The sequence below is a fragment of the Protopterus annectens genome, chromosome 3.part1 (assembly GCF_019279795.1).
Source record: "Protopterus annectens isolate FY-2018-M chromosome 3.part1, PAN1.0, whole genome shotgun sequence".
NCBI lineage: Eukaryota > Metazoa > Chordata > Ceratodontiformes > Protopteridae > Protopterus > Protopterus annectens.
In genome coordinates this window covers 1,107,205,363-1,107,228,431 of record NC_056732.1, presented here as the reverse complement: position 1 = coordinate 1,107,228,431, position 23,069 = coordinate 1,107,205,363, and the positions used below count along the sequence as shown (strand labels likewise).

Here is a 23,069-nt window from a genome sequence, read left to right as displayed (position 1 = left end):
CAACGGACGCCTCCCTGATCGGGTGGGGGGGGGGCATTATCAGGGCAGGACAGTCCAGGGCACGTGGCAACCTTTCGAGTGCCACTTGCACATAAATGTCTTAGAGATGAGATCAGTGCTTTTAGCGTTGCAAGCCCTTCAGGACTCTCTTCCCACAGGGACTATTGCAATTCAGACGGACAACATGTCCGTAGTGTGCTACATCAACAAACAGGGCGGAACCAGATCCTACCCCTTATGTCGAGAGGCACTCAGACTTTGGCAGTGGGCGATTTCTTCTCAGCGTTTTCTGATAGCAATGCACATTCCCGGGAAGTCCACTGTGATTGCGGACAAGTTGAGCAGGGCCATTCTCATGCCCCACGAGTGGTCTCTGAAGAAATCAGTGCTGGAAGAAGTCTTCCAAAGATGGGGCCAGCCTTGCTGCGATCTTTTTGCTACTCCCCAAAACAGCAAGTGTCATGACTTCTTCACTCTCTTCCTGTTACCAGGCCATCCCACCAGAGACGCTCTAGTCCACAATTGGCCCCGGGGACTTCTGTATGCTTTTCCCCCTTTTCCACTGATATCTCAATTAATTCAGAAAGCTATCACCTTGAGAGTTACAATGATCCTCATTGCCCCTTACTGGCCTCGACAGATATGGTTTCCGTTCCTCCATCATTACCTGTTGGAGCAGCCTTGGCATCTGGACCCGGTGAGAGATCTGTTGACCCACCAGTCGGGGCAGCTGCACCACTCTCTTCATTCTCTCAACCTCACAGCGTGGTTTCTCCAGTTCCTACCCTAGCCAGGCTTCCCTTAATCTCTCATTCGGTCCGAAACATCCTGATAGCCTCTCACAAATCTTCTACCAGGAAGATTTATAATAGTAAGTGGAAACGTTTTTCCTTCTGGGCAGCATCAAAAAATATAGACCCCTTCACTCCACCTGTCCAGTCTATCCTAGACTTTCTGGCAGAGCTCTTTCATTTAGGCTCTTCTTCATCTACCATTAGAGTACAACTATCTGCTATATCTAATTTTCATGTAGGTGTCTCAGACTCCAGTATCATGTCCCATAAGCTCTGCAAAGCCTTTTTAAGAGGTGTTTTTCTGCTCAAGCCCCCAATCAAAGATCCCCCACCTCAATGGGACTTGAATTTGGTTCTGGCATCCTTGATCCTCCCCCCCTTCGAACCAGCGGCTTCATGCCCTCTTAAGCTGCTCTCATGGAAAACACTTTTTCTAGTAGCCATAACTTCAGCTAGAAGGTTATCTGAACTTCATGCTCTGTGCAGTCGTCCTCCTTACTTAGTTTTCCACAAAGATAGGGTGTCCCTCCGGACTAATCCGTCCTTCTTACCTAAGGTTTCCTCTGAGACAAACCTGAACCAAACGATTGATCTCCCCATTTTCTTCCTTGACTATTCCAACAGGTCGGAACAAAAGTTACATTTTCTGGATGTTCACCGCCAACTTAGATATTATTTAGACAGGACTAAACAGTTCAGGAAGTCTGATCAGCTTTTCCTGTCTTATGTGGAAGGGAAATTGGGCCTTCCAGTTACTAAAGTGTCCCTTTCAAGATGGCTTACCTCTATAATTACCTTCATCTATGAAATCAGACATCAAAAACTGCCTTCAAGACGTAAAGCTCATTCAACTAGGGCATTAGCTACATCTGTAGCTTTTCAGGACAGGCTGCCAATAGATTCCATTTGTGCAGCAGCCACTTGGGCTTCTCCTCATACCTTCATTTTACATTACAAATTGGATATGGCCTCCAGAAACCATGCCAACTTTGGTTCCACTGTTCTCAAGAGTCTGTTCCGATAGGCCACCCGGAATAAGGTGCTAGGGACGTGGTCCCATCCAGCAAGAATGAAGACGAGATTGACAACTTAACATTAAGAAGTTATGTACCTACCATAACGTTCCATGTTAGTTGTCTTCTTCTCGCCTTCTTTCTTGCGTCCCACCCTCCTTCCCCCTAGCCTGGACAGACAGATAGGAAATTTTGGGATCTTCCTTTGAAGTTTTCCTTCCCACATGTTCTACCATCTCTATTCCCCCTTTTATGTTTGTAGTAGCTTACATTCAGGTTTATATAGAGGTGGGTTCTTTTTTCTCCATACTGTGGAGACCAGAACTGCTTGGTTTAGCTATCAAACGAGATCTGAGTAGTTACCGCCTAGCATTGTGGGATATAGGGGAGCCTCGAGCCGGTGGAATTAGCTCTCGAGCTTTAGTATTGGCCGAGTCGGAGCCGAGGATCGGCTCTGAACTAATCCAGCAAGAAAGAAGGCGAGAAGAAGGCAACTAACATGGAACGTTATGGTAGGTACATAACTTCTTATTTTAGCTGATGTTACACATGGAGGACTTACTTGAGTTTTGCTTATTCTGATTGTTAAAACAGCATGGTTTTCTGAGTGAGAATAGTGAAAGTAAATGCACTAACTTCTAACAGGACATTGTGGAATGTGATTGGAATAAATTCTGTAATTTCCACACCCAAGATATAAAAATTCATTTTATATGCTTTGCAAAAACGATGTCTGCTCTGATGGTGTGCTTATGGAAAGCTTTACACTCTCAAAGTTGGTATTATGTGTGCAAAAAATTAATAAATAATGCTGATGTGCTATCTTGGATACTGCTGCAGTTGCCATCTTCATATAGAAGTATGTCTAGCTCAGCTACCTTACCATTGTTTGTTAGACATTTAAGTAACTGTATGCTGTTTACATTTTTTATTTTTTATATTGGTGTGCTGATTTGGCATATCCCTGTATATATTTGGTATTTAAAACAATATGAAATACATACTACGGAACCCTGTTTTCTAAATATCTACCTTTCTGTATATAATATGCAGTTTGCCTTTGCTTTCTTATTGGATGTACTGATCTAATACAAGCAAACATGCTAAAAATGTTGAATCTGGTGTGCTGTTAACTATTGCTGTTAGATCTATACAGTGTAATATGTTTTTCTATGTACTGTTCAACTTTTGTGGAATATTTGCTAAATGACTTATGTGGAGCTTTTCTCCCTGGGCAGGCACTACAAAAGTGGTTTTGCCCAGTCTGACTTTATGGGCATACAAAAGTAAGTAAGTAAATAACTTGTATGAACATGGTCAGCTTGGAAGAGTAGAACTTCCCCATGCAGTGGACACTGGATTTGTGTACCTATTTTTTTTTAAATAATGAACCTTTAGTTGCTATGTCAACCATTACCTGTTTTCATTTTTGACCTACTAAATGTAAATGTTCTGTGTATAGTACTATAATCTCATTTTGGGAGCGTCCTTTATTTGTCAGTCATAGTTTCAGGCAAAAGGATGAATTTGAGTTTGTAATCATTCCCATTTACTTTTGTTGAAAAATGAATTCAGTCTTATATTCAATTATGGAAATATAAACTTGGGGAAGTGTCAGAAGAGTATTGCAAACATATCTATGTATTATCACTTTTAAGTCTGTTTTATCAATTAAATATATTTAACCTGTAAGCTGTAGTGTTAGTGAAAGCTTGTGTATATTTCAGGCTTATTTTCTGAATAAGATCTTGAAATTGATTGTCTAACTGGAAACTTATGCGTTGTCTGTTCTCCTTCAGCCAGGGACTATGAAATCCAAAGGGAAAGGATTGAACTAGGCCGCTGCATTGGCGAAGGGCAGTTTGGAGATGTTCATCAAGGTGTCTACATGGGTTCTGTAAGTATTGTTATTAACTTCAGATTGATGGAGTACAATACTGGCTGTGCTTGACTGTATTGTGGTTTACCAGGTGGAGATCATTTATTACCTACGCCTACAATCATGACTTTTAGTTGGTGTGGTTTCTGCAGGATGTAGTGAAATATGTTACAGCAGAGTAGCACTGTGCCTGCCTCATGCTTACAACATTTCAATATTTTGAGTTACTGTGTACTTAAGCCACAGTGTACCATTGACTGGATTATACCGGACCTTACACTGTAGAAAGCTAGCGTATTTCATTAAAACATTTTGAGGAAATCCCAGATCTGTTTCTAATGTTTAAATTAAAAAAGCAGTTGTAAATATGTATGCCCAAAGTATTAATTACGCCAACATATTGAATGAATTTTTTTGCCAGACAAAAGATACTGTAACAGCCTAGAAGAATTAAACAACATCTTAAGGGTGTTTATACTAGAGATGATGAGGAGAATAAAAAAGCTGTCTTTAAAATTTTGTAATTTACCAGTTTTGCTGGGAAAGGTAGAAATAATTAGCAGTGCTGTTACCTGTTTAGTCTCACATTTAAAATAGAAATGTGCATTTTATTTTTTTTTTATGAATTCCATCGTTTGATATATTTTATTTACTTAGAATCATAAATATGGATAATACTGTATGAATATATGTATTTAATATTTGTAACAGGTAAGTTGATTGATGCAAAGCAAATGATGTTCAACCATGAACTTGCTTATATGCTCCGCAGAAAATACAGATCACATTGTAAAAATTTACTAACACTGATAGATTTTATATGTAAAATACAATAGGTTCATAGGTTGGTACTAGGCTATTGGCCCTAGGGCCTATATAAGCCTAGCCATAACAATTCCCTGGCTATTTCTTCCCACACTGTTTACTTCCCTGGACCCCTGTCTAGCAGGGCGACTGACGTGATCCCCGGGGTGAATTTCCTTTCTCCCATCCAATCGTCAAGGTTCCTGTTGGATGGCCAAAGAGGTGCTCTGCTTGACATGTATGGGCAGTCTTTTCCAGAGTCTGGGGAGTCTCTGGGTCAGGAACCTAGCCATCCAGCATGTTTTGTTTATTGTGATGACAAGGTTTAGATCTCTGGAGCATGTGGCCAATATATTTTTAGCTTAAATTTAGTAGGAAACAGTAACTAATTAGCTGACACCAGCTGTGAGTTTCATTATTTTGTACTGCCCATACAATTTTACACAGATTTTTTGCTACAAAAAAAGGAAAATAAGTTATACTGGGCAGTATTCACAATCATCATCCATTTGATCAGGATTTCAAGTAGGATTATTGGATTTTTGTTACTTCCTGAGGGGTTCATTATCATGAAGCACTTCTCTGTTCAATATGGTGGGCCATTTGAGTCTGTTTTTTTGAAAGCATGAAAAACAGATCTGTCATTAAAAGTAAGCCCTGAGAACAGAGAGAGAGAAGATTCTGCATTATAACTGATAAAGAACAAATGTATTTCTAGTACTAAGAAGTTCTCATTACTTTATCAGTAAGTTGCATGCTGGCCTTTAAGATGTGATGGGAGGCTTACAGGGCTGTAGCTTCACAATATGTTTATTCACTTAATGCCTGGAACTAATGCTGTAACAAGAAACAGATTATTTTATTTATTTTTTATTTAATTTAACTGGTGTAGAGCACCAATCACAAAAGACCAGTTTTAGTCTTGTGCTTAACAGTTCAGAGATATATTGCAAGAAATGAAGTATATATAATTATACAACTTTTGAGAGTAGACAGGAGCCATATACACTAACATATATATATATATATATATATATATATATATATAGAGAGAGAGAGAGAGAGAGGGTAGTTACTGTAGAATCAGAAACCACTTAGCAAGTTTATAAAACATACATTGCATTCTTACAAACATTTATATACAAGTTAGTATATCTTTTAATAGACGGTTATATGGATGGCTGAGATTGCTTACAATACAAACTATACAGAGTTTGAAGAATATTAGAAGTGTATTAGTATGACAAGAATTTTAAGTGCAGAGAGGTTAAAGCTGAGGGAATAGGGAAGGTGTCGGTAAATGTGAGTTTATGGTTTGATTAGATTATGATTCAAGTAGGACCTATGTATTTTTGTCCATTTGCCCAGGCCTAAGTTCTGTACTTGGGATAGGGACATGTTGAAAACACTTACTGTCTTGGTTTGCTGTTTTCCTTTTATTTGTGGTTAATCCTAGTTCTGGTACACAGCAGCTCAGCTAGTAAATTGATTTAATAACTCAACCAATTTATATAAGTGATGTAACTTTTTATGTCCCCTCATATTTGTTTTGAAGCATGCTTTCCAACTTTAATGGCTCTGTGTGTGTCTTTTGGCTAAAGTTTCAAATGTAGTAGTCTGTTACAGAATTATGTCTAGCCACAGGCACTCAATAATAAAAACACAACTGCAAAAAGACCTTAATTCCATTAATTCCAGCCTGTTAACCACAAACTAATAATTAAAGGCACAAAAAACATGTTATTTGGCACTACCCAAAAACTTTAAAAAAAATCACTAAAGTCACTCAATATCACTACCCTTTGCGTCACACAAATAGAAATAGCCCCATTTTTCAAATACCTTGGATTGTGGCTAGACCAGTCATTAACATTCCATACCAATGTTGAGAAATCAAAGGAAAAAGTTAATTCACTTCTTTTTGAGTTGGAAAAATCTCACTTTACCTAACCAACTCAGCCAGGGCAACAATTTCTTTATTTCTTTTGTGACTGACAGAGTTTGACTTTGTGAAAAATCCCCTTTTCACTGGAGGCCTAGGGAGAAAAGCTTTAAAACACCTTTTCAGGGGAGGCCTGGGGAGAAATGCTCCGCAGGATACAGAGAGAAAATAATATACATACATCCTGGATTCGCTCCCATGCTTTCAGCACATCGAGCAACGAGCACCTTTTAGCACTTGTTTCCGTAGCAGGTACAGGTTTTACGGGACAGGGTGGTAGCCTAATGCCCAGCCATCCTCAAAGGGTGCACCACACATTCACACCTAGGGCCAGTTTAGAGTGTCCAATCCACCTACTGCATGTCCTTGTAATGTGGGAGAAAACCAGAGCACCTGGAGGAAACCTACACGAATGCAGGGAGGACATGCATACTCCACACAGAAGACATCCCAGCCAAGAATCGAACCGGAGAACATCTTGCTGTGAGGTGACAGCACTAACTGCTACACCGCTGCCCTGCCCATCATACGTACATAAGTGTAAAAAATTTCTTGAGCATTCAATAATGAGGAAAAAAAATCACTGAGTAAACAGTAGTGAGAAAAATAAAAACATTGACGAGCTATTTATGAAAGTCTGCATGCAAACATATTACGGGTAATACGATGATACGATAAATAATTCAAAGGTAGATTAGAATGAGTGTTTAGACTAACAAAGTTTAGAATCATTTTGTAATCATAGGACAGGGGTAAAGTAAACTTTCATAAGAATGGTAAAGTTGAGGAGATCGTAGTACAGTATGTGTGACCAAGTAGCCATGTTGGTACAGTATAAGATAGAAAACTACAAACCAAGCAGTCATTTTAGAGCAGGATGGAATAGACTAGAAGAGGATAGTTTAGGGGGATTAGCCAGGTTTGGTACCTGAGCAAAACCATGAAACCTTTATGTGTTGTTTCAATAGAATTTCAAATTATTTTATGTTAATTTAAGTGAGAGGGAAATGGAATTCCAAACTTTAGAGCTGTGAGAGGAATATGGTGAGATACCTGCAATATTGTTTAATATGATTAGGCGCAGTAAGAATTTGTCAATACAGCGAAGATTCGTAAATGGAGAGTAAGACTGGATAGTTAATTGAATCCTTTTGGCCCACCTCATATATGTACTACCCATATATCCATAATAGCCTCAGCTTCTAAAAAAACTTCTTCATATCAGAGACTATCAAAAACAAAATCTGTTGTTTCATCACTAACTCACCCTCTCATGAGCACCACTGTCTCACCCTCAAAAAAAAAAAAAAGCCAAATGGCTACTAGTACAACACAGAATAGACCTTCTGTTAGGCTGTCTCATCTCCAAATTTTACCAGCCTAATACGGTCCCACCACTCGATGACAAATTTTATACCAAACACAAACAATACAATCTTGGATGCCTGTCCCAAGCACCCCCTCCACTCCAACCCCCTTAAACCAGGCTGCACCGCACGGACCACTCTTTCTTCATCTTTGCTCCTAAACTATGGGAATCTCCCCCTTCCCCACCTTCAAAGCTGAACTTAAAAAAATTCCTTAATACCAAATCAAACTGTGCTTGGAAGTTGCAACATAACAGTCCATTTTACCTAAGGGCCTCTCAACTACTAACACCTCTTAACTTTACTTCTCCCACCCTACTGTGCTGTGACTCTCATTACCTCACATTTCCACCATGATGTAAACTAAAATATAATCATGCGAAATGTACATTTTCTAATAATTGTTGCTATATCTATTAATTGCTTCTGTAACTATTGTTACTTTCTGTTCTGTTTGCTATGTACAACATACTGTCTCTGTTCCACTTTCTTTTTGTGTATGAATTTCACCTGGGCAGTAACTGCAAATAGTCAGTTGTGATCAGTGTATTACCCCTGTAAGCAAATATAAAAATAAAAAGAAAGACCAGAAATCTTTCTTATCTAGTGGTTTATACTTAGGACTGTTTATATTTGCTGAATTCCTTGTTCCACAGTTTTTACCTCTTACCATCCCTTTGTACTTACCACCTGAAAGTTTGAACACTAAGGAGGAGCATTTTACTTAAGTTTTGTTGAGCAGATTAGCACACCGTGAAATCCTTTTTTTGAAGTGGACTTTTGAAAAGAAGTCATAGAGCATTAGTCATACTGCACTATTAAAGCTAGAGTGTTACGAAAGTGAGAATTTTAAAAGTGGAAATGTGTGTGTGTCGGTGTGTGTGTGTTCATAACTCTCAACCTCCTAGCTAAAGAAATCTGGACAAAGCCTGACATAATGAGGGACAAAGGCACAAAACTAGGGACAGATTTTAAATATTGCTCTTATAAACTTAGAAAGTAGATAGAATAACAAGATGTGTGTTATATGCATTGTCTAAAGGATATGAAGTCTGAAACTCAAATGTATGTCATTATTTAGTGATTTAATTCCTCAGATCATCCCAGTGATGGTGTTAGAAAACCACAAATTTTATGAAGGAATAGTCAAAATTTTTGAAGCAAAAATCTGGACATTCTGCAAAAATCTTGACAATTGAGAGGTATACTTTTATAATTTAAGTACACTTTTATCTGCTTTTTTTCATATAGAACTGTATTTAATTTATTTATTTGTGTTTTTCACTGAATATTAACTCAGCTGTCTCTCTACATTTAGTTCCCCACCCACCCTCCGTGTTCTTGTTTTGGTGTTAATGTTGGTGGCTTTGAAATTGCCCGCCCCTCTTATAGATTTGTATTTGGATACTCCTTCTGGGCCCATCTCATTTGCTCACTCAACTGAGTGCAGTAAGGTCATATTCTGATTTCAGGCACTCCTACTGTATACAGAGAGAGGATTTGGGAAGGACAACCCCTGTAGCCTCTTAATCCTGCTCTGTTCCCTCCCCCCCAAAAAAATAAATAAATAAAATAATATATATATTTTATTTAGCTGCTCTTACTGTAACTGTCTTAGTTGCTCTTCTGAGTGCTGTTATCTGTTCAGTCGCTCTTACTCTGCACTTATTACTGCTTGTTAGTAGCCTTTTAATTTACTGCCTTTTGCGCTTGTTTTTTTTAGTCATTTGTTAATTTAATTGCATTTATTTGAACTGTATTTGCCGTAGTGTTGCTACACACTTGGGTGTACTGGCCTGCACTGCAATTTGAATTGTATTTACTGCTGTTTTAGCTGCTTTCCTGTAACAAAAAAAAAATCTAAGCTTGTTTCCTGCCTTTCCTGTAACTAGTCAAGTCCAGATACAGACTTGCTGTATCCAGGACTGTTGATAAGCTTCTGAGCCCCCCAAGCCTTTCTGTGTTGGAGGGGAGCCTTCTAGCTTATCAGTGGGAGTGGTAAGCACTAGGTAGCCTATCTACCACGGGAAGAGTGGGTTTTGGTCCTGAAATTGTAGCTCATTGGCCGTTTAGCCAGTTTTTCCATCTCTTTCTGGTTGAAAGCCCGTTTTGCGTTTGGTCCCCGCCTTTACTGTAACTAGTGTAGTCCAGGTACAAATTTGCTGTATCCAGGACTGTTGGTAAGCTTCTGAGCCCCCCCCCCCAAAGCCCTTCTGTGTTGGAGAGAAGCCGTCTAGCTTATCAGTGGGATTGGTAAGCACTATGTAACCTATCTACCACAAGAGGAGTGGTTTCTGGCCCAGAAATTAAAGTTTATTGTCCGTTTGGGAAGCTTTTCCATCTCTTTCCACCTTCTGATTTAAAAGCCTGTGTTTGCACTTGTTTCCTGCCTTTCCTGTTACTAGTCTAGTCCAGGTACAGATTTGCTGTATCCAGGACTCTTCGTAAGCTTCTGAGCCCCCCAAACATTTCCATGTTAGAGGGAAGCCTTCTAGCTTATCAGTGGGAGTGGTAATCATCAGGTAGCCTATCTACCACAAGAAGAGTGGTCCCTGGCGCAGAAATTGTAGCTCTTGGCTGTTTGAGCAGTTTTTTTTCCATCTCTTTCAACTTTCTGGTTTGAAAGCCGCACTTGCGCCTGTTTCCCACCTTTCCTAATAACTAGCCTACTCCGGTTACAGAGTTGCACTAGGTAGCCTATCCTCCATGGGAAGAATGAGTTTTGGTCCAGAAATAGTAGTTTATTTGGCCGTTTGGGCAGTTTTCCATTTCTTTCAACTTGCTGGCTTAAAAGCCTGCATATGTACTTGTTCCCCGCCATTCCTGTAACTAATCTAGTCCAGGTACAGATTTGCTGTATCCAGGACTCTTTGTAAGCTTCTGAGCCCCCCAAGCCTTTCTGTGTTGGAGGGAAGCCTTCTAGCTTATCAGTGGGAGTGGTAAGCATTAGGGAGCCTGTCTACCACAAGCGGAGTGGTTCCTGGCCCAGAAATTGTAGCTTTTGGCCATTTGGGCATTTTTTTCCCATCTCTTTCAACGTTCTGGTTTAAAAGCCGCACTTGCACTTGTTTCCCACCTTTCCTGTAACTAGGCTAGTCCAGATACAGAGTTGCTGTATCCAGGACATGTCGGTAAGCTTCTGAGCCCCACAAGCCTTTCTGTGTTGGAGGAAAACCTTCTAGTTCCACCACATCTGCTTTTGTTTCCCATCTTTCCTGTAACTAACCTACTGGGTAGCACTAGAAAGCCTTAAACCTGATACAAGCCTTCTAGCTTAGAAGAGAGACTTTGGAGTATTAAGTATCAGTTTTCTGTACTTTCTTGCAGTACTTAACTGATGTCCTTCAAGAATGCAACTGCAGTCATAACATATGGGTTGCCCTGCCTCAGGCAGCCCTCGGTCGGCCGAATTCCAAAGTCTGGGTCTGGCGTTGGCAGGTGTCGCCTCCTCTCCGACATCACAACGGCTGGAGTATAAAGGCGCGGTGCCCGAAGCAGAAGCAGTTCGCAAGTGCCGGTCGGTCAGCTCCTGTGTTTTCAGTACCGAAGTCATCTAAAAGCTAAGTACCCGTAGAACATTTTTTCTTGCCTCAGCCGATGTCATAACAAACTGAGAAAGTTAATAATTGTTTGTCTTGTGGTAAACAAATACCTCATAAGGACTTCCACTCTTACTGTCTTCCTTGACTGGGCCCAGACCACGACGTATCGGCCTGTGCTGCCTGTGCTTGCTTTAATAAGCGCACTCTCAGGCGCCGGGCAGAATTTGCTGAAGACTTTTTTGGCGAATCCTTCGCGTATATCATGCCGTCGGATCAACCGACAGCTCAATCTTCCAAAAAACGGAAGGACCGGGACCGGCATCCTCGGCCCGCGTCCTCTACCGATACTACTCCTAGACCCTCCGCTAGTGCTTCAGTCCCTGCAGAAGCGATAATTCAGCCGCTCCAGGCCGAAGACACAGCGTTAACTAGTCCTTTGGTCCCAGAGACCTCTCTGGTGCCGGTTGTTGATTTTCCTCCAGATACCAAAGTGCATGATTTACCCGACACCATTCCGGTGGACAAGGTCACTCCTGCACGTGGGGCTGCTAGGCCTCCTGTATCTATGTCCATCAAGGCCTTTGCATGTGCTAAGGCCGCCAGCCAGGCCAAGGCCCATCCTAAACCTGCTGTCCAGGCCCCCTCTTCTGATAAACAGATTATGTCTCTTGCTGCAGACCTTATTTCCCTTATCAGGGGGTCTCAGCCTCACCCAGACAGAGGTTCTCAGCCTCCTGCAGAGAAAAGGCCTAGAACTGAGCAGACTGAAAACCTCTCTTCAGATGAGGCCTCTGGGGATTCTGAGCATTCAGATATTCAAGAAGAATCCTTCCAGGCCTATGAGGACTCTGATGCTGAGGAATCAATTCCCATGCCTCTCCTCCAGAGGATTTCTCTTTTGGTGAAGTCCTGCACTCTATGAGGGAACATTTCCAATGGCAGGGTCAGGAATTCTCTGATTCCAGGAAAAGGCTCCGTACCTTCCTAAAGCTTCCCCAGCACAGACCTTTAGCTATTCCTCCTGTGATGGATGTTTTGGATGATGTTTTCTCCGATTCCAGTGCTAACCCTGACTCTCTCCCCCCTGCTCCTGTCAAGCCAGACAGATATTACAGAGTCCCTGACACTCACAAACATCTCTTTAAGGCCCACACCGTGGATTTAGAAACTATTTCACAGGGTCCCATGGGAGTGGCTACCTCCACCGCCAAAAATCCTTTGCCAGCGGATAGGGAAGCCAGATCTATGGAGAGATGGGGTAAAAAAGTTTATACCTCCACCACCCTAGCCATGAGGTCTCTTAACTGCCTTTTTCATATGTTTCAGTACCAGGATTTTTTACTGGATGATTTACAGAAAAAGTTAGCCTCTCCTGAGCCTATTGACAGAAAGGCATTGCAGGATCACATACATAACACTCAGCAGGTTAACAATCATTTTCTTCAGTGTGGTTATGATGCATTGGAAGCTTCATGTAGGGCAGCTATGACTGGGGCTGTGATACGTAGACATGCTTGGTTAAAAGATCAGCCACTGCCAGACCATGTCAAAGTAAAGTTACTTGATGCACCTCTGGAAAAACAGAAGCTTTTTGGCGCTAATGCACAAGATGTGTTGAAGTCCATTGAGGAAAAAGCTAAGTCAGTACAGACAGTCAAGGATTTCCTCCAGGTTCAGCCACCCAGATTCAGTAGAAACTGGCCTTCAAAGAATTGGTCCTTCCCAGACTCGGACAAGTTTCAAAGGGGAAAGAACAGGCGTGGCCGAGGCCAATACCGAGGCTCCTACAGGGGACGCCAATGGCAACCTACAAATCAAAGAAGTGCTGCAGCCAGTCCAACTGCACCACAAGGACAATCACAATGACTTGACTTTCATACCGCCTACAAGGGCTCAGAGAGGAGCACCCTTGGGCGGAAAATTATCCTTATTCTCAAAAAACTGGCATATCTTAACCAAGGACAGTTGGATTCTGGATTTAATAGACAAGGGTTACAGATTCCACTTCCATACTTTACCTACAAGACAAGGCATGCCAAACTGCCACACCATCAAAGGGCAGAGGCACTCATTCAAGTTTCAAAGCTATTAAGTATAAAAGCAATAGAAAAGGTACCTCCTCAGGAACAAGGCCAGGGATTCTATTCAAGACTGTTCCTTGTTCCAAGAAAGGAAAACAAATGGAGGCCTATACTGGACTTGTCTACTCTAAATACCTTTCTCATTGTGCCAAAGTTCAAAATGCTAACGTTACAGCAACTCCTTCCCATGCTGGGCAAGGGGTCTTGGCTGGTCACTCTGGACCTCAAGGAGGCATACCTGCATGTCCTAATCAGACAAAGCTGCAGAAGATACCTCAGATTTCTTGCAGGGACAGAGCACTATCAATTCTCAGCATTGCCGTTTGGCTTATCTACTGTGCCCAGAGTGTTCACAAAATGCCTGGCATCAGTAGTGGCACACTGCAGACTCCAGGGAATTCAAATATACCCCTACCTGGACGACTGCCTCATACAAGCAGACAACAGACAAACCTTAATAAAAAACTTGGACTATGTCATGCAATTACTACAGGCCTTGGGATACACAGTCAACATTCAGAAGTCAAGGCTACTGCCATCCCAACAGATTATTTTTCTAGGAGCCAAACTGGACACACAAACACAAATGGCCTACCTCACAGAGGAAAAACAACAGCAGTTACCAGAGTACTTCAGAGGCCTAGCACAGCTCTCCCAGCTGACTGCAAGGAAACTCCTGCAGGCCCTGGGGTTCATGGCATCATGCATTCTCCTGATACCTTTGGCAAGACTTCATATGAGAAAGCTGCAATGGTATTTGAAAAGCTTATGGTCACAACACAGCCAAAGCCTAGAGGACGTAATCCCACTTATTCCATGTCTGCAAAAGGAATTCTTGTGGTGGGCTCAAGCAAGTCAATTAAACAAAGGCATGTCTTTCAACAAACCTCAAGCAGGTCAAATAATCACAACAGACGCCTCAGATCATGGATGGGGGGCGCACATGGAGGGCAGATGCGTTCAAGGTCAATGGACACCAAAGGAAAGACATCTGCACATAAACCAAAAAGAGATGCTGGCAGTGATACATGCAATCGAGAGTTTCGAAAAATCACTGCAGCAAGCACATTTACTAATAAGGACAGACAACACCACTGTCATGTGGTATATAAACAAGCAGGGAGGGACTCATTCATACCCCCTCTGCAGACTAACAATGATTCTCTGGGAAAAAGCACTGAGTCTGAAGATACACCTGCAATCCCACTTTGTGCCAGGCAAGGACAATGTACTGGTGGACAAGCTGAGCAGAAATTTCTTGGATCCACACGAATGGATGCTGCATCCCCACATTTTCTCACAAATAACAAAGACATGGGGAAGACCGGACATAGATCTATTTGCGTCTCACACGAATCATCACCTGGAAAAGTTCTGTACCAGGACCCACCAGGCACTAGCCTGGGCAACGGATGCTCTCTCCTTCAGCTGGAATTCCCTAAAAATTTATGCATTTCCCCCTCTGCCACTGTTGACCAAGGTGATCCTGAAGATCAAAGCAGAACAACCAACGGGCATTTTGATAGCTCCAGACTGGCCAAAGCAACACTGGTACCCATTGCTGTTGAGCATAACTCGGACCAACTGTGGCCCCTGCCCCTATGGCCCCTGCTCCTAACACAACACAACTACAGGACTGTTCACCAAAACCTGAAAACATTACATCTGACAGCCTGGAGGTTACTTTAACTCCTACCGCTTCCAGTCTTTCCAAGGCAGTTCAGGCCATCTTATTGGAAGCACGCAGACCATCCACCAGAAAAGCCTATTCAGCCAAGTGGAAGAGATTCAGCATCTGGGCTGCCAACAGGGGTCAGGATACAACAGTACTGAGTATACCTCAGATATTGGAATACTTGGCAGAAATGTTTCATTCTGGACTCTCATATTCTTCCATAAAGATTCATGCCCCAGCAATTTCAGCAAGATATAATTGTGATCCACCAGTGTTCTCACATCCTTTGCTAAGACAGTTCCTGAGAGGAATAAAGAATATCAACCCTCCCAGAAAACAACCAGTACCTGCATGGGACCTCAATTTTGTACTGGAAAAATTATCTCTGCCTCCCTTTGTGCCAGCAGCAACCTCGGAGATGCAATTTCTATCATGGAAAACGTTTTTTCTATTGGCAGTCACATCAGCAAGAAGAGTCTCGGAGATACAGGCATTTATGGCAGTACCTCCTTTCCTCATTTTCCATCAGGGCAGAGTCTCTCTAAGAACAAATCCTTCTTTCATGCGAAAGGTGATTTCCAGGGTGTCTCTAAATCAAGCTATTCACCTTCCTACCTTCTTCCCCAATCCTCAAAACAGGGGGGAAAGACTGCTGCATACCTTGGACATACACAGGCAACTACGTTACTACTTGGACAGAACTAAGGCCACCAGAAAGTCTGACCAGCTGTTTGTAGCCTATGCTAATGGAATACAAGGAAAAGCAATCTCCAAGCAAACAATTTCAAAATGGATTGGACACTGCATCAGATTCTGCTATTCTTACCATGGAAAAAGTGTGCCAGCCAATATTAGGCCACATTACACCAGAGCTATAGCCACATCCACAGCTTTCCTAAGAGGAGTGGCTACAAAGGACATTCTAGAGGCTGCTACATGGAGCTCCGTGCATACATTTACCAAACACTACAACCTGCCTTTATACTCCAGATCCCGAGCAGGCTTTGCTTCAGCAGTCCTACAGGGCATTCTAGCTACACCATCTTTTTCTTAGCTCCATCCACCCCCAGCTTGGCTATGGTATTCAACCCATATGTTATGACTGCAGTTGCATTCTTGAAGGACATAGTACAGTTTTGTACCTACCATAAATGTAGATGTCCGATAGATATGCAACTGCAGTCGGATTTTCCCTCCCTCCTTTCCCTCTTCTCCTTCATTTGGGTCCATTCCCCCTGTTCCTTTTAGCTGGGGGTATCTCCTATGGTGTATCTGTTTATTACTGTTGTGCATGTCTGGAATTATTTATCCATTCACCAAATTTAGCCTTCCTAGGAGGGCACCTGGCATCTGGGGCAAGAAACACTGAAGAAGATGGCGTCGGCCGATGCCTTTATACCCCAGCCATTGTGACGTCGGAGAGGAGGCGACACCAGCCGACGCCGGACCCAGACTTTGGAATTCGGCCAACCGAGGGCTGCCTGAGGCATATGTTATGACTGCAGTTGCATATCTATCGGACATCTACATTTATGGTAGGTACAAAACTGTACTTTTTCCACATAAATGCAGATTTTCCAGCATTTATTGTGATTTAAAAGCTTGTTTTTTTCACATATTGTACTTATTTGACTGCCTGCACTTTTAAAAAGTTGTTTTTTGTTTAAATAATTTATTTAATTGTTGTAGGCTACACACTAACATGTGATGGCCTTTTCTGATCGTTTGTAGTCGTTTAAAGCTGTTTTAAGTATATGTTTTACTGTTTTTGCCTTATCTTTAAAAAAAAAAAAAAAAAAAAAATTCCTTGTTTCCTGCCTTTCTAAGCTAGTATAGTTCAGTTTTCAGGCTAGTGCTGAATTCAGGGCTGTGATAGTAGTTTCTGAGTTGCCCATACCTTGGATAGAAGGAAGTTTACCTGTGAGAAAGGGGAGTTTTGAGCAATCTGTCTGTCCCTGGAGGAGTGGTTGCAGCCAGAAGTTAGTAGTTTATTGATCATTTTCGGTAATTTTTATCTCTTTCATTTCCCTACTATAAAAACTGTGTTTGCACGGTTTTGCGCACCGGGCAGCGCCGGTGAGCTACGGTTAAATTATTCCTAGCTCCACTAAGTCTCCTCTTCAGTTTTTCCCTTGAAACTAGTCTAACTCTCAACCTAAGCACTCAAAAAGCATCCTACAGCCCAGCACTTGCTCAGACCAAATAGCAAGCACTAATATACCCTAGCACTGATTGCCCAGCAGGGCAAGGCTCTTTATTCACCCCTCACCAACCGAGCGACTAAGCAGCTCACCCTACTATTCAGGCATGACCAAAGGGCAATTTCAGGTGTACTCTCCAGTCAAGCTGGTGAATCTGGGTATCCTGAGGCAATGTTACAACTGCCTCATGTACACAGACAACCCTCTCCTCCTACCACAAAACACTAACATATGCGAGAGATGCAGTTATACAGCCAAACTGGAAGCTAAGCTGTCTCCACCCAAGACTGGAATAGACATTCAAGAGGAGAAGGTTAACACTTGCACCACACCTCCAGCTGCAAACAGACGTACTAAAACAGCACTGGCAAAAAATACACATAAATACACAAAGTCATACTCGGAGGCTCTAAATAAAAACCTGCAAAAGCAGAGACCTCCAAAGCAGTCATGCAAACAACCTGCACCTCCTGTCACAAACCAGACAACACAAAAAACACAAAATCAGTGTACCGCACAATCACAGCCCTTAAGATGAAATAACATACCTAACACACTAGTACTGACTGTACGGTCAGGCACACTGACGTCCCACTCACTAGACTGGACAAGCAGAAGGTTACTGTTAGCTGCCTGTCGGGAGCCAGAATCCGCCACATAACACAAGCACTGAGGTCACTCCAGAACAAGTACAAATATGACTTTGTCATTGTTCATATTGGTGTGAATGACCTGAGACGTACCTCCCTGGACTACATGAAAAGAGACATGGAAGAGCTCTCTGATCATGTAGCCCAGGCTGGTATGACCCTGACCAGCATCCTGCCCTCACCAAGAATGATACCTCAGTATAAAGAAAAAGTGATCAGTTTCAACAATTGGCTAAGCTTCTGGTGTCATTCAAAGGGGATCCAGTGTCTGTCAGCCTGGGACGACATGCTCGACAAGCCTCATTGCTTCGCAAGAGACAGCTTGCAACTGTCACCCCTAGGCTTTCGAATACTGGCCAAGGCTCTTGCTGCCCCTATAGTGCCTTTTTTAGGCAAGGCTCAAAAGTCAAACCCACCTCCGTAAACAGCACAATTAACAAAAAACTGAGGGTTATGTTACTCAACGCCAGGAGTTTAAATCTCAAAATGCACGTGCTCGAAGCACTCCTCGGTATGGAGAACGTCGACATCTGTGCAGTAAATGAAACCTGGTTCAAGGCTCGAGAGACCACCCCAGCACTACCGGGCTACAACTCATACCACACGTTTCGGCCACAGAACACAGACCGAAACACAAAAGGAGGGGGTGTAGCCATATTCATCAAGGATACCTACACCTCCAGGTTTGTGGCACAGCATGATACCTGTGCGATCAGATCATCCATGTGCAACTAACATCAGGCAAATCTGCAATGCAAATTGTGACCTGCTACAGATCACCCTCCATGACCCAGGACCACCACTCCACCTTTCTGGAGAAACTGGAAAAGATGAAGGTCTTACCGAACACCCTGATATTGGGCGATTTCAATTTACCCTACCATTCGTTGGGAAAACTACTCGAGTACAAACTCCCAGGCCCAGCGCTTCCTGGAATTCATCAACTCAAACGCCCTGGATCAGCTGGTAAACTCCCCTACCAGAGGTGAAAATATATTGGACCTGGTCATCACCAACATGGGCGATAGGTGTTCCACACCGGAGGTCAACCCGTCACTGGTTAGATCAGACCATAAACTAATCACTCTGGATGTCTACACCCCACTCCTAACTAAGGAAACCACAGTAAAAAAACTTTTCTAAAGCAGACTTCACCTTACTTAAGACAGAGGTGGTAAGTTTCACAGCCCCCACGCTAAAGGATAATGCTGCCCAAGATGCAGAAACCTTTACAAATGCACTCTATGAGCACCTACAAGGATGCATGGATCATGCCATCCCTAGCAAAACCAAGACTCACTCCTCTAAGAGAAGGAAACCAGTTTGGTGGACCCCTGCCATAAACAGACTATACAATCGAAGGAGGAAACTAGTTCAGAAAAAAAGCAAATCCCAAGAAGGAAAGACATCCCTGATCAGTATCAGTAAGTAACTAAGGTCTCTCATGAAATCTTCCAAGGCTAACTTCGAAAGAAAAATAGCCAAGGATTCAAAAGATAACCACAAAGCTTTCTTTAGTTATGTTAAGAATCTAAGTGGCAGCTCGCAGTTATGCACTGAACTAGTGCAAAATAGCACAAAATATACTGAACCTACTGATATTGCCATCATCCTGGCAGATAGATTCAGTGCAAACTTCACCCCCCTCTCACCTCCAAAAGGGCCCACAACAGTACCAGAAAAGTGTAGTGTCCCAAAAATCACAGATGCACAGGTGAAAACAGCCTTTTCAAAAGCCAAAAACACAGCGTAAATGGGACCAGATGGTGTCTCAGGCTGTGTCTTGCACGAACTACAGAATGAACTAACCTTCCCCCTAAACACACTGTTCAACCTCAGCCTCTCCACATGCTACGTGCCCATAGAGTGGAGCACAGCAACGGTTATTCCTCTCCACAAAGCAGGGGCCACAACTGACCCTGGAAACTATCGCCCCATAAGCCTGACTAGCCAGGTCTGCAAGGCTGTGGTGCGCATCATAATGGAGCTCATTAACAAAGACATTGGGATCCTCCAAACACTTGACCCGACCCAGTTCAGCCTTGTTAAAGGTAGATCCTGCCTACTAAACCTGGTTGACGTCTTCGAGACGAGGGAAAGGTGGTTCACACAGCCTACCTTGACCTCGACAAGGCTTTCAACACCATTCCCCACTCTGGAATTACAGAAAAACTCACCAGCCTGAACATAAACCCCTACGTCCCAAGATGAGTTGCCAACTGGCTTACAGACAGAACTCACACGGTAAGAATAGCGGGCTCCAGGTCCGAGACTAAACCAGTCGCAAGTGGTGTCCCATAAGGCTCGGTCCTGGGATCCCTACTGTTCGGCATATACTTCTCAGAAGTACAGGCAAGCACAGGAGGACTATGGCTAACCAAGTTTGCTGATGACTGCAAACTGGGAGCCATAATTGACTCTCTGGTTGACATGGACATCCTCCAAAAGGACATTACTGAGACGGACACCTGGTGTCAAAGTCATGGCCTCAAGCTGAATGCCAAAAAATGCATAGTCATCCCGTTTGGGAAAAACAAAACACCCACGAATTACCACATAGGTGGCAGCCCCCTTAATACAGAAGAGAAATAAGAGATCTGGGGACCCAGGTAGATAGTAATCTCTCCTTTGACAATCATATTGCCAAAGTAGTTAGGAAATCCTTCTATGTGGCCCATCTAATTACTAAAGGGTTTGCATCTAGAAATAGAGGTTATAGTGCCCCTCTACTTGTCACTCATTAGACCCATCATAGAGTACAATGCCCCATTTGGGATATACCTCACAAGACACTTCCAGCAACTGTAAAGACTATAAAAGTACCTCACCAAGAGGATTACTGGCCTCAAACATATGTCCTAAGCAGCCCGACTGAAAAAACTCTGGCTGTACTCAGTGGCATATCGCTTACTCAGAAGTGATCTCTGCCTGACTTACAAAGCCATATCCAACTCAGAACTTATGGACATGCTCTACCTAAAGAAATTCAAGTCACTGCGAGCCACGCGCTCTAGTGAGCTAAACCTCGCCACAACAATAAATAGAACATGCTGGAGGGATAGATTCCTGTCACAGAGACTCCCCATGCTTTGGAACAAAATTCCAAACTACATCAGGCAGAGCCCTTCACTAACACTCTTCAAGAGAAACCTTGAGTGGATGGGTAACAGAAAATACACTCCTGGGATCACTTAATTGGCTCTGCTTGACAGAGGATCAGTTAATTAATCAATGGGGTGGCGAAAGCCGACACACTGTGGCTAGGCTTATAAATGCCCTCGGGCAGATAGCCTAGTACCTACCTATGAACTGTGTGTGCGTGCGTGCAAAGGCGTGCCAAGTTTTTAGCTATGATGCCGTGTCTCACAAGTGGCAGAACAGAAAGAAAGGTAGTGAGGTGCACTAGTCAATACTATTTTGTACTGTGCAAGCTCATAATATCATGCATGTGGCTTCTGTTTTCCCCATTTAGTAAATGTGTCGTCCTATACCCATTACCAATATTGCGCACTTTCCCCATTTATCGAAATTGTTTTCCTTTTGAAGGAAATTGTTATTTTTTCCGGTGTTGAAGCATGTATTTCTTGAAAAAGCAAATAGAAAATGTGTGATATATATATATATATATATATATGAGAAATTTACTTCTTTTGTAGGTAGTTAGAAGATGAACAATATTTGCACATACGTTTGTGCATGTATCTGCCTTTGTTTAATGTTAATTCATTTTCCAATGCTTTATGCCATTGTGGTTGTGAGGGCGACAAAGTCTATCCTAATGCAGAGGAGCAGTCATGGTGCGTGTTCTTTTTAAAACTCTCACAGACATGCAAACTTGCATTCAGCCTGCATTCTTGTAGGCAATATGCTGGGTAGCTTATCTTTAGGGTGTGGTGAGAAATTGTTGCACCCAGTGAAAACCCATGCAGACTCCAAATAGAATGCATCTCACCTGAGAACTGAAATGGTGAACCAGGAGTTAGGATACAACAACACTAACCTATTTGCCACTTTATCCTGCCTTGTTTGTTTGTTTAAAATGTGAGAACTTTTGCTTACTTGCTAATTCATTATATTATTCTTGGTAACAACCATGCTGTTCTGTTTTGTTTTACAGTTTTTTTTCTTTCAGTTTATTAAGAAATGTAGAAAATGAATTTTTTTTTGCATATTTTTAAAATATAGAAGGATTATGAGATGGAAATGCCCATCTTTTTTGATGTTTTGCATACTGAATTACTTTTGCACCCACAAAATCCTTATTATTTTGTTTTGTGTGAAAGTTGTTTAAAACCTAAAGGTTAAGTTTCTTTTCCTGTTTGCAGACTCCTAAAATACCTGTATGATTAATAATTTTCCAAGTAGTGCTATGTTGTTGTGTTTTCTTTAAGTTGTTTGGCTTTGATTATGTTGACTACTGCTCATGTAGTGCCTTTCTCAAGTGTTGCAGGAGTTTGGCAAGTCCACGAAGGAAGGTTTTTAGTTGGCCTGATAGAGGTTCTCACAAACCATTTGGTTACTGCAGAGGGGAGAATGGATACTGCTTAGGCTAGTTTTATCAAGAGTAGAGAAAGAAATGACTTCTACTGGGATCTTAGTTGAGAGGTGCAGGGAGCACTGAGGAACTTTTGAATTTGCTTGGAGCTGCCCTTCTCTGAGGAGGCATTGCCAGAAGCAGATGCAGAATAGGTCTCCTTTCACTAGATGAGAGCAGTGTGTCACTTAATACTTTTGCTCTGTCCTCGCTGCAGGAGTGGCTGAGATGCAACTGTAAATTGTGGAGGCATTTTGGACAATTTGGGAATTTCAGGGTTAAAGCACCTTTTCAGTGTTGCATGGAAAACTGGGATAGTACCACTGGATTGCCAGACTGAGTCAGTGATCCCCATTTTCAAAAACAGAGGAAAAGAGAATGTGCTCCAGTTATAATGGGATCTGCATTTATGAAAAGGCATATACCAGGGTGCTAGAAGGGAGACTTCTTCCAGTAGTCAGGCCTGTGATTCTGAAGGTGTACTGTGTTTTTCCGTCTTGGGTATGGAACAATCTTTGTACTTGCACAGATATCAGAGGACTAATGGGAGTTTGCCAGGTCTGTATACATGCATTTTGTGAGCATGA

General features: G+C 42.4%; 1 protein-coding gene across 11 annotated transcripts in view; it reads left to right on the top strand.

Moving 5' to 3' along the window:
• The window catches only part of PTK2 (protein tyrosine kinase 2), a 4,250,095-nt gene that overhangs the window by 2,916,669 nt on the left and 1,310,357 nt on the right, over window positions 1–23,069 (top strand). For all 11 annotated transcript variants that reach the window (XM_044067250.1, XM_044067257.1, XM_044067247.1 and 8 more), the window contains one exon: window positions 3,607–3,704. In XM_044067250.1, coding sequence (XP_043923185.1) covers window positions 3,607–3,704 — 98 coding nt within the window. The remainder of the gene's footprint in view (window positions 1–3,606; window positions 3,705–23,069) is intronic.